Source organism: Chenopodium quinoa, unplaced genomic scaffold, assembly GCF_001683475.1.
Source record: "Chenopodium quinoa cultivar QQ74 unplaced genomic scaffold, ASM168347v1, whole genome shotgun sequence".
Taxonomy (NCBI): domain Eukaryota; kingdom Viridiplantae; phylum Streptophyta; class Magnoliopsida; order Caryophyllales; family Amaranthaceae; genus Chenopodium; species Chenopodium quinoa.
Window position 1 is genome coordinate 474,567 of NW_018743783.1, and position 12,506 is coordinate 487,072.

At 39.7% G+C, this 12,506-nt stretch overlaps 1 protein-coding gene across 1 annotated transcript; it reads left to right on the forward strand.

Annotated features, from left to right (window-relative positions):
- The first annotated feature begins 4,690 nt into the window (after positions 1-4,690).
- Positions 4,691-11,307, forward strand: LOC110684799 (transmembrane emp24 domain-containing protein p24beta3-like). The gene is made up of 4 exons (XM_021861233.1): positions 4,691-5,101; positions 7,156-7,342; positions 7,453-7,560; positions 10,876-11,307. The coding sequence occupies exons 1-4, from the start codon at positions 4,877-4,879 to the stop codon at positions 11,007-11,009; spliced, it is 654 nt and encodes a 217-aa protein (XP_021716925.1). The 5' UTR covers positions 4,691-4,876; the 3' UTR covers positions 11,010-11,307.
- The last annotated feature ends 1,199 nt before the right edge of the window (positions 11,308-12,506 follow it).

Sequence of the window (12,506 nt, forward strand, 5' to 3'; positions counted from 1 at the left end):
TGTAGTCTACACACATTCGACAGGTGCCATTCGGCTTTTTAACAAGCACCACATTCGCAACCCAGTCTGGGAAGTAACATTGCCGAATGAACCCTGCATCAAGTAATTTTTTAACTTCGGCGGCTGCCGCCTGACTTCTTTCTTCGCCATGGTTCCGCTTCTTCTGCCGTACCGGCTTCTTCTGCCGTACCGGCTTCTTTTTCGGATCCACGGCCAGTTTATGTACCGCCAGATCAGGACTAATGCCTGGCATTTCATGGACTTCAAATGCAAAGATGTCCTTATATTCTTTCAATAGTTTGTGAAAGTCGTCACCAAGGTCTCTCAGAGCAGTCGTCCCAACTTTGACTGTTCGATCAGGACGTGAGTCGTCTAAGATCAGGTCCGCATGCTCACCAGCCGGCTGAGGGCGGAACTCATCCGACCGCTCCTCTGCCAATGATTGCTATTTTCTTTCTTTTCTTGCGGCCCCTGTCTGGGATGCCTTTCTCTTCTTGCCGCCTGCTTCTTGAACAGGCGCACTCTCCTTGACATTGTCAAGGTCTGTTTTTTCACCGCTTGACCCAGTGGCCATAACAGTGGGCTTGAAATCCGAGAGATAGCACTCTCGGGCCATCCTCTAATCTCCCCTTAGGGAGCCGACTGTTCCATTATCCCTCTCAAACTTGAGCAACATAAGAGATGGGATTATAACAGCCTTGGAATTATTCAGGGTTGGTCGACCCAGAATCATGTTGTAGGCCGAGAGTTCTTCTACTACCAGGAACCGGACTACCATGTGTCGTCCTTCCCCTTTTTCGCCCAGGCGGATGGGTAAATCCACTCGTCCCAGTGGGTGGACGACTCCTCCTCCAAACCCTACTAAAGGGTGGGAGGTCGGATGTATGCAATCAGTCTGATATTTTAGTTTCGACAGACATTTGCTACTGATGAGATCTGAGGAGCTTCCGGTATCTATGAGGATTCGGCCAACTCTCTGGTTGGCCACTTTACATTCAATAACGATAGGGTCGTCATGCGGCCCTCTTACCCCTCCTAGATCTTCTTCAGTGATGACAATCTCAGGAAATGAATATTTGGACGGCCGTTCTTGGTGAACGGAATTTACATCTAACCGCCTGATATTGTCTTTGTTGCCCCTAATAGTGGGGCCGCCTCCTGAGAAGCCGCCTGCAATGGTGTAGACGACTGCATCATCTGTATCGGAGCTGTCGGCCTGTTGATTCTTTTTGGCCGACTGCTTTTTTGAGGAAGTGTTCCCCGTAGATTTCTTGACATAAGTGTCAAGATCACCTTGCTCAGCCAGGCGGTCCAGATACCGCATGAGACTGATGCAGTCATTGGTGTGATGACCAACATCATCATGATAAGCACAGAATTTATCTTGGTTCCGGTTGTTTGCAGAACCCTTCATGGGGACCAGCTTCTCAATTGAGATCCGTCCCTTGATTTCTTTAAGGATAAACTGGTTATCTTTGTTAAACGCATACTTTGGGGAGTATGGTTTGAATTCTTTTTTCGTTTTCTGGGCCGGATGTTTAGAGGAATCAGCCGCCCAGACCTCTTTTCTCTTCTCATCTTTGTTTGACGACTGTTTCTGTCGTCCTTCTCTTTTGTCAAACCTTTTCCCGTCCGACTGTTTAGCCGTACAAAGATCAGTCGCCTGTATATAGGCTTCTGCTTCAATCAAGGCCTCTTGAAGAGTCGCCACCCTCTTTCGAACCAAATCAAATTTGAAGGTAGACCCGTCTTTGAGACCTCTGAAAAAGTCAGTATAGGCTACCTCATCCGGTAACCCTTGAATCTGTATTCTCATCAGGTTAAACCGCCTGATGTAAGAACGAAGCCCCTCCTTCTCGCCCTGCTGAATTGTTCCTAAATCAAGGGTCGTCTTCTTCGCAGGGATGTTCATGGCGAAGTTGGAGGTGAATAAGTAAGCAAGCGTCCTGAAGCTATTTACACAACCAGTCGGCAGGTTGCCGAACCATTGTTGTGCGATTCCTTTGAGGGTCGCTGGGAAACACTTGCACCAAGTGGGATCATCCAACCCTTGAAGGTACATCAGGTTGGTGAATGCCATCAGATGGTCTTCTGGGTTAGTAGTGCCGTCATAGGCGCCTACTAGTACATTTTTCACTTTGGCCGGCTGAGCGGCTTCAGTAATTTCCTTGGAGAAGGCCGACGGCTGTTCACCAAGTCTAAGCAACCGTAGCTGCCAGTCCATAGGTTGGACGTTTTTTGCTGCAGGTCCACCAAACGGAGGTGGCTGCAAAAAATACTGTTGTTGCGGGACAAATGGTAAGTTTGGTACCGCCTGGTCGCTATGAAAGCCTGACTGACGGGAGGTGCCGCCTGAATGACTCTCATGATACGACTGAGTATGCCTCATCGAGGCATTTCGCAGACTGTCTTGAAAGTTTGAAGTAGAGGCCGACTCTGACAATCGGTCACTCTTCTTCTACTCTAGCAGTAGCCGAGCGTCTGTGATGTTTGCTTCGACCCGTCCGCCTGAATATGACGAACAGGTTTCCTATTTCCTGTAGGAAAACGGAATTTTGTGAAATCAAGGGCAGGTGGCTCCCGCTTCCTAGATTTAGGATGAGGAGTCGCCTCTCGCCCTTGAACTGGCTTCCTCTTCAGTGAAATGGAGGGTTTCTTAGCCGACTGCTCCTTGACTGGAGCAGGCGACTTCTTGTTGATCAACTCTTGAATCTCTCCCTTGAAGTTCCTCATGAAGGTCATGAGTTCGTTCCTTGTGATGGGAGCAGACCCATCAGTCGGCTGTTGCCGAACAGGCGGTGCGCCTGCTGGCTCACTTCCAGTTTGAAGATGTTCCCGTTCCCTCCTTTCGGTATGACGGGTACGTCGGGCCCTTAGGGTCCCGTCTGAAGCTGTGTGAGCTTCAACTTCAAATTCACTCTCGGTATCATGGTCCGACTGAACTTGAGGGTCGTCTAGGGGACGCCTCTCTTCAGGAGTCGGTACAGACTTGGATGCCATCTCAGAAGTACTCTCCCCACAGACGGCGCCAGATGTTTCGGGGTTTTCTGATGTCCTGCGGGAGAGTTACAATTCCGAGACTGGAACCGGACGCCTGTACCTGCAAAATAACGGAGACTCCTGGTGGTGGGAGCTCCGCCTCCAACGGTCAAGTTAGTACTTGATTAAGGAGTAATTAATGCGGAAATTAAAGTGATTGGGTCTCTCTAGGTGAGAGTGTTTAATGTAGGTAATCTGCTTTGTTAGCGAGATCAGCCGGTTATTACTGTGTGTAATTAATGTGTTTTTTCGTAATCCCCCTTAATGAGGATTAAGGGAGGTATTTATAACCTTGGGAAATGTGCCCATCCTAGGTTTAGGTTAACCTAGGGCTGATTGGGCTTCCCTCGGAAATTGGGCCTGGGTGGCCGGTTTCTCCATTAGGCATGGAATATGCCACATGTCATGACATAATAGGTCCAAGGTGGACGAATAAGCGCGTGCCACGTGGCAAGCCCTGACAGTTCCAACTAGGGGACACTTGGCAGGACCTGATTGGCCCACGTGGCGCATTCCGATTGGTGGGAGCAAAATCCCCTAATCACAATGCACACAAGGAATACAACAGGAGAGCAGCGAATAAGGTCGAGACTTTATGGAGACAAGGGTCATGTCATGATTTAGCAAACAACAATCACAATTAACAAAGAAAGAGACAAAGGTATACATATGCAAGTAATGAATCAGCTAGCCCAGCACTGAGATCCACAGGAAAATGAACATAAATAACATTGCAAAGCAATAAGAAACATGTATTAATCAAACTGCTGCCCTGCTCCTCCACCATACACAATAACCCCTGCCTATTTTCACCTTCAACTAACCACCACAATAAACACCCCCGACTCCACCGCAGCTCCTCCACTTCTCCGGCTACCCACAACCGCTGTCACCGCGACCAGCACTAGCACCTTGCGGTTTGTGGGTTTTCTTCAATTGAATTGGGGGTTTTCTTAAAATAGGAACCCTAATTTAAGAAAACCCCCAATTCAATTGAAGCATGAACCCTAAATCGAATTGAAGATGTTCTTTGCCAAATTGCTGCAATTAAATCCCGGAATTGGAGTAATTGGCTGCCGAATTGCTCTTTACAGTAGGGCCAATTGGTGATTGCGGGCTGCAGAGGTTGCCGTATTGGTGTTTGCGGTAGGCGAACTGGTGGTAATTATGGTGGCTGAACTGGTGGTTGTTTGTTGATGTTGTTGTTGCGGGTTGTTGGCAGGCGCGACGGGGGAAGAGGAGGGGAAAGGTGGAGCAATGGTGGTGGTGGTGGTTGGGAAAAGAAAGAAAGAAGGTAGGAAGAAGAAGAGTGAAAAATCGGGGAGAGAGAGTGAGAAAGCCAGAAAATAGAAGAAAAAAAAGGAAAAAATAAAAAAAGTGGGGCCCATTGACGGAAATTCCACCGGAAATTCAAATTGGGTGGTCATTTGAGTGTTTTTTTAAATTAGTGGGTGGTATTTTATAATATTTTTTTTTGGATGGTTATATCAAAATTGATATATTTTATGGGCGGTAATTTACAAATTTTCCTTAAAATTAAGGTAATTTTTTCATATGATATTTAATCAAAACTCAAGACATCGTTCCAATCACAAATTAGTTTCTTTATTAAACAACTTGTATTCCTGTCCGAGTCCTATTACTCCGGTATAAGCCATGTTCCCATACGTGTAGTCACCAATCACAAATCGCCACGTCAAGTAAACAAATTTTGTATGACAAAAACAAACGACACCGTAAAAAAAAAACCAACATTACAATTCTTCTCCACATCCTCCCTTTCTATTCTCCGTCAAATCAAACTTCGCCGGATAACAATCGGAATTCGCCGGGAAATATGGCGGTCAAAGGAGAGAGAAATCGATTGATACAGATCTACACCATACTTGGACTCTTATTAAGCTGCTATGTTTCGAACATCTCTGCTCTCTCCGTCACTGTTAACGATGTCGAATGTATCTATGAATATGTTCTTTACGAAGGCGACAAAATTTCTGGAAACTTCGTTGTTGTTGATCATGATATTTTTTGGAGCTCCGATCACCCTGGGATCGATTTCACTGTATGTTTATCCCTAATTCCTACAATTTCTGATTTTTTTTGTTGATTTTTGATGTTTTGATTGATGATTTTAGTTGATTAGGGCTATTGCGGTTATTGTTTATCTTCAATTTGTAGAAAAATTACATAAATTTCAATTTTGTTTTATTTTTTTTTTTTTTTTAAGATGCACGTTTGGGAAATATTTTGGTGGATTATCTTTGAATAATTTGCTTAGGTTTTTTTTTTTTTTCTTTTTTTTTCTGTTTCTATAGTTATTAATTGACTCGAAATTGTAGGGTAATGTAATTTTATACAAGATTATAGTTGTATGTTGATTCAAAATACATGTACAAAGTAAGATATTGGGAAAGGCAGTGCAATTCTGGTTCATTGATGCGTATATTAGACTTCGATGTAGCTCATGTCCAGCTTACAATGCTTGTTTTGTACGAGTAATAGCTAGTGATTTTTTTGATGAGCTTTCAGTCGTAGTATCGGAGAAAATTATAGGGTAATGTAATTTTTTTACAAGATTATATTTGTATGTTGATTCATAATACATGTATGCCTGTACTGAGTAAGATATTGGGAAAGGCAGTGCAATTCTGGTTCATTGTTGCGTATATTAGACTTCGATGTAGCTCATGTCCAGCTTACAATGTGTGTTTTTTACGAGTAATAGCTAGTGATTTTTTTGATGAGGTTTCAGCTGTAGTACCGGAGAAAATTAGAAGCATTTGAAGTTAATCCATCTATTTCGATTTAATACGTTGTAACAAGAAGTTAATATATTGTGACACTTTCATTATAAATTAAAGCTTTACGATGTACAATTGAGCTTTTGCCATTAGCTTAGAGATGATGCCGATTAAAGTTCAAGTTTTGGTGTTTGAACTTGATGTTTTCCGGAATTATTGACATTACTTATGTGCCTGTTTGGTTGAAGATAATGAGTATAGTAATGGGCTTATGGTGATGAATCCATGTGTTTTTTTGCTTGGAAAATCACATGCCAAAGTCCATAGTAATGCTTTGAATAATACATTACATATCCAAATATGTGTTTAGCTTTACAAATTTTTATTTCCAATCAAATCACATTTCCAAGTAGTAACAAGTAGGAATGAAAATTTTAAAAAATATACATACATGCATACATATTTGAGGTAGAGTTGTATTACAATGGACATTGACATGAGATTCTTTTTCTAAAAACGTTATGGACAAATCTTATATCATTACGAGTTATGGTTATGTACTAAGGTTTATCAAATTGGATGTATCTAATGGTCCATCTTAATAATATTGATTATATTTATATGCCCAATGTAGTTGATACATCATAAATCAAAAAATAGGAAACAAAAATTTCAGGATAGAAGTAAAAGGGAAGCTTAGTCAAACTAACTCTTCATTAAGGCAGTATATGTCCTTGTCAGCCTCAGTGTAATGCTTCTGAACAGGGGTTTCCAGATGATCAAATTGCTGTAATCTTCTTCATGATATGAATCTTAGTGTAATAAATAAAGAGAGAGGGTGTTAGAATGTGTACTGTGTGTTGAAAGTCTAAGTCTTGAGTTTCTTGACTTGTCAACCCCATTCAAGGAGTCTTATAGCTGAAAAAAATCACTGTTCATTAAATGAATAAGATTGTTTACTTGGATGTCAAGAATCATCTGCACATCTAAGCATGTTCCTTGATAAATCTGCTGTAGCCATGAAATGGTTTCCTAGCCTCGTTAATGAGCAGATTAGGCGTGGCAACATAATAATAATAATGGTATGCACAAGTCACACTCTGGTCTTACTCTCGCATTAGTCAATTAGATGATTAGTGGATTATTACAAAACTAAACGCAGTCCACAGCACATCTAAAAGTTAAGCGTAACCCCCCCCCCCCCCTCCCCACGGCTATTTTTTGTCTAACATAATATGTAAGATGCTTTCACTCTCTGGTGAGGATTTTGGGAGACCTTCCTAGCATGTGTGCTTTCTTAGCTGTACTTTTTTTTTTTCCAGTTGTATCCAAATGCTGGATTGGCTCAAACATGCTTATTGTGGATTCATTGCAGGTGACATCTCCGGCAGGTAATGTTGTCCACACTCAGAAAGGAACAGCTGGTGACAAGTTTGAACTGAAAGCTCCCCGAAGTGGGATGTATAAATTCTGTTTTCACAATCCATACTCAGCACCAGAGACTGTCTCTTTCTACATTCACGTTGGCCATATTCCAAGCGAGCATAATATTGCAAAAGATGGTTTGTGAATGTTTCCATCAATTAAGTATTCTTTCCCTTAGAGAGTATGCTTATGTTCTTATACCTTTGTCAGTCTTTCACGTTTTACACGTTGTTGTACTGCCATGTAGAGCACTTGGACCCAATCAATGTCCAAATTGCTGAGCTCAGAGAAGCACTGGAGTCTGTAACGGCAGAACAGAAGTATTTGAAAGCACGTGATACACGTCATCGTCATAGTAAGTTCCTATTGTTTTCTATGAATGCTAATACCAATTTACAATAATGTTATCCTTTTCTTGTCCTCTTTTAAACTGTGAGACGGGCGCATGGGCATTATGAACTTTGTGATTTTTTACTGGTTTGACATTTAACTGCAAGATTACTTCTTTTTTTCGTGAGAGAAGGTGAAGGTTGTATTACATGAAAGAATTGGTCACCGAAGAATTAGAGGACCACAGCTTCTGAATCTCAGGATTGCCTATAGGGAATCCCACAGATTGCCATATTCCTCAAATCCATGCTAGTATACTATGATTTATTTGTAGAAATCATTATATTCTAATCTATGTATTATTCTAGTTTGTTTGAAAAAGTTATGTTGTACACATGCCAAAGCCAACTGAGAGTCTAGGTTGCATGGAAACAGAAATAATTTAACATGAAAATAAAGGGGAATTGTCAATTAATGTTTTAAAAGTTTCAAGCTGTGACCTCATTATAAGGTCTGGGATCTGTCTTTGAATTAATTTAAATCTATCTTTGGGATAATCACTGTGATTGTAGGACTGAATTTATCTTGAACGTCTTCCTGGCTTATTAGAGTGTCCATAAGACTTGAACCTACTATGACCAAATGAAAACATCTGAATTTTCTAACTGATCTACTCTCCTGTTTTTCTTTCCATTAAAATTCAGTGTTTTATTGAAATAAGGAGATGAACATAAAGGCTAGTCAGCTGGTCTTCTGCATCTTTGTTGTGCACCTTGTTTAGTGATCTTTTGAAGTTTGATAGTTTTTTGTTGGTTTATCTTCACCATGCTCCAAGGACCAGCCACCTCTTTTGTTTTAAGGATTAAAGAGTTAATCTGATGTTTTTTTCTTTAATGAACTTTGACATAGGTATAAGGTGTTATATTGAATAAACCCCCACCCAAATATTGGATAATGGTTTGTTAAATTTTATGGGTTTACTGTAAACATCATCTTTACAAGGTCTATCCAAAACATATGATAAGTTCTGGATTAACAAAGAATTTTCCAATTACAATTGGATTTCACTGAGGGTCAGCCCTAAGCCGTTCCTTTTCACAAGAGGTTTGAATGAAGTAACAAGGTCTATACAAGATGAGGTGTTTGTGGTGTTTGCTTTTTGCAGATGATTCGTTTTGGTAGATAAAACAAAAGCTGGGGACCCCTGGGGTTACTGTTAAGTTAGAGACATGGCTTTAAAAACTAAAATCTAGAGGGTTAGTCTTGGTAGGATTAACGCATAGTACATGGAGTGCCATTTTAGCATTAAAAGGGGTCAGGTTAAGATGTGAGTTGTGACACTGGATGGTATAGACTATAAGGAGTTACTTGTTAATGAATGTTTTAAGTACCTCTGGTTGATTCTACAAAATAAGAGACATTGATCTGGACGTAATTCATATAATTAAGTTTGGGTGTTTCAAATGGAGAGCAAAGCAGGGATTGTCCGGGTAATCTTGTGATCGTAATGTACCTATTAAGCTTAAAAGGGAAATTCTTTAAGAAGACAATTAGACCAACATTATTGTACGGATTGGAATGTTTGGAGCTTATGAAGAAAAACATTATACGATGAGTATAGTAGAGATGTGTGAGAACACATTGAGGGATAACATTAGGAATGTACATTTTTGGAGGAAAGTTACACTGAGGATAACATTAGAAATGTAGATTTTTGGATGAAAGTTGGAGTTAGATATTGAGAATCAGATAGGGAGAATCAGATGGTTTGGGTATGTAAGATGTCGATGAGGTGGAGAGTTGGGTTATTGGAGATTACAATTGTAGTCAAGGAAGGCCAAAGATGAATGAAGGGAGTTAAAAAGGACATGGAGAAAGTGGGCTTACAATGTGATGTAGCATTGGAGATAAAAGGGAATAGACGAAGAGAAATTGTTATTATCCATCTAATGTATTGACTGGATCTCTTAATACATTTGTCTTCAGCGGATATATAAGGAGTATACACGGGTTTGATAGAGGATTAAATCACTATTTTGACTCTGTTACCGCATTCATTTAGAGTTTTAGATCTGATCCCAGGAGAACCCAGTGGCTTCTTACAAATGTGCAGATTTGATTGCTAATATCTATTAGTCATCTAGCACCCCTTTGATACAATTAAGTCTTTATTTTCTTAACTGTGTTTGAGCTGCAAGAATTTTTCTACTACTGCTTTGAAGTAATATCCTTTGATTTCATCAACATATTGAATTTCTTTTATACCAACCAAGGGTCCAAGGCTGCCAGAATATTTCTACGTCTCATCTTTCAAGCATTTTTCATGCTGATGATCACAAGGAAAATGAATAATGCACCTTAAACTATATGCCCAATTTTGTTTCTTTAAAAGATTGGCTTTCTCCTTTACATAAAACATGGACAATTAGGTTGGCCATTCTTTGATCCCAGTAAGGCTGTTTATATACTCTTATTTATGGCTGCCCACCCGATTCACTGGAGCTTATGCCCTGGCTGCATCTGGATCTGACCCAGGTCAGGCACCTGGCCTTTGGTGGGCGAGTCTCCCAATGGGGATATTGCGTACGGTAGGGCTTGCACTCGAGACCTTCCTTGAGCAGTAAAAAGCCACATATCACTTAAAACAACCCCACATTGATTTATACTTGTAACCTTCTTTGGAACTATAGAAGTCTCCATGACTGGAACCCACTCTTAATTATCCGAGATAAGATGGGTTCTTGAGCAAATTCAGTGGAGCATTTTAGTTCATTTGTTTTTATTGACTTATGTTTCAACTGCCATTTCTGATGGATTTCAATTGAAGGTGTTGGTGTGTGAGGATCCCCACTTGGTTCAAAACATTTTTTAGACCCTGGATCCCCACTTGGTTCAAAACATTTTTTAGATCCTTTCTGTTGAAATATATACCTACAATCCTTGCTACATTAATCAGTTTAAGCTTCAAATTTCCTGCTTTTCAATGCATTACATTGTCCGTTGTAATTTGACTGCTGAGAAAACTGTGAATAGGATTTTTCTTCTTCTTCTTCTTGGATACTACCCTCTAGTTCACGTTCCTTTCACTTTGAAGCATGAAAAAGCTTCTCTTATCATTACAAGGTTGTAACTTATCAATATTTTGCATCAGCATCGATACTAGTTACTACCTCCGTTTCGTATTAGTTGCAACTTTGGGGTATTATTTGTGAGATATAAAATATTTCAAAGTTGCAACTAATATGAAACAGAGGTAGTAGTTGATTTGGCTTATTTTTTATTTTATGTATTTGTTGTTTGCAACCTAGCTGAACTCATTTTGCATGTTTCTTTGCTGCAGCAAACGAGAGCACTAGAAAGCGTGTCATCTTTTATACGTTGGCCGAATATCTGATGCTGATAGCAGCTAGTGGGCTTCAAGTTGTTTACATTCGTAAACTGTTTAGCAAGTCTGTGGGTTACAACCGTGTTTGAGCTGCAGCTATTAATTTTTTTTTATGTTGCCGTTTACTAGTTTTAGATACGAAAAACAGAGTGTATGTTGGCTGTTTTGTTTTATAGATCCTTCTTTTGCCACTTGCTATTTATTTATCCTTACTTTGGCTGTACGTGAGGTAAATATGTTGCAAAAAGTTACTTCGATTAGCAGGACTGAAAGCCTCTGTCAATGTACTTTTCTTTCCGTTGGGAGGGAAGCATTGCCTCAGTAGAAAAAACTGATTGTAGTCATAATCGAAACAGATATAATTCGAGACATGGTTGATCAGTACAAATGACTATTAACAGCTGAAACTGAATGAAAGAGCAGCAATAACCACAGATTTATTAACCATGTATTATAACTGTTTGTGCTGGAAACAAAAGCGAAAATAAAGTGGGAATCATAAGCTAATTAATACGAAGTACCAGTTATAAAAAGAGCAATTAGTGATGGGAATGAAAGTTGGTTTTTGATTTGGATTTGACACAAAAACTATAAAACTTGAATTATAACTCGGGTTTAAGATTATGAAAATCCAATCCAACCCAAACCCATTAGGATTTTTTTACTTTTTATTTTTTTTTATTTTTTATTTTTTGACAGGAAGAAGAATATTATCATTAAATACCCATACGACATCTACAATAATAATAACGATTTGTAAACAACGTATCTAGAGAAAATAACATAACTTTTACAATCAAATCATAACTATTTTGCATATTGGGTATAACTCACACTCCACTGCTTCAAACTTGACTTGCTGTGAATAGTGATTTTCGATGTCTTTGCATCTTTCCAGGTAGAGACTTTCGCAATATGCGCTGATGTTTTGATCATAGGGTTGATGACAAACACTAAACCCATATGAATCCAAATTACCTTCTCAATTATTACTAAAACCCTAAAAATAAAATTTTCATCTATAGATGAGAATCAAAATCTCCAAAAGGTGGGAAAAACCCAAAAAAATTGGGACAAACTTTAACAAACGAAGAGAACAAAACAAAGCAAAGCAAAAAAAATAACAAATAAGTGAATTAAATTAGACTATTTTCGAAGAAATTAAACTATTTATGGCAAACGACCAAGAAAATTAAAACATGAAAAAAAAGAGGAGGGAGAAGAGAGAAAAAAGAGAAGAGGTTGTTGTTTGGGGTAAAAAAACCCCTGACAGATGGACCTATGCTAATGCGATACATGTCCCTAAGATCAGCGCTCAATGAGCCAATTAGAGCATGACACGTGTCATTCAAAGGGGAAAACGGGCTTTAAGCCCATAACCCTAGAAACCGTAAAAAAAGTGGAAGCCCATCAAATTAGGTTAAATAACCGAAGAGGCACCTGTCCCAACAACTCTATAAATACTGATCATTTACATCAGTTGAGGGGGGATTTCAATTGAATACACATTCATCCACACAAATCAGAGAGTGAAACACTCAGATATTGAGGCTGCCTCAGATAGCCGGATAATCACTCCTCTTCCT

Bases quoted from the DNA above. Each gene is read 5' to 3' on its own strand.
- LOC110684799 (XM_021861233.1), top strand. From the start codon at position 4,877: ATGGCGGTCAAAGGAGAGAGAAATCGATTGATACAGATCTACACCATA. The intron at 7,343-7,452 runs GTTTGTGAATGT...ACTGCCATGTAG, and splicing joins GCATAATATTGCAAAAGATG to AGCACTTGGACCCAATCAAT. The intron at 7,561-10,875 runs GTAAGTTCCTAT...TCTTTGCTGCAG, and splicing joins TGATACACGTCATCGTCATA to CAAACGAGAGCACTAGAAAG.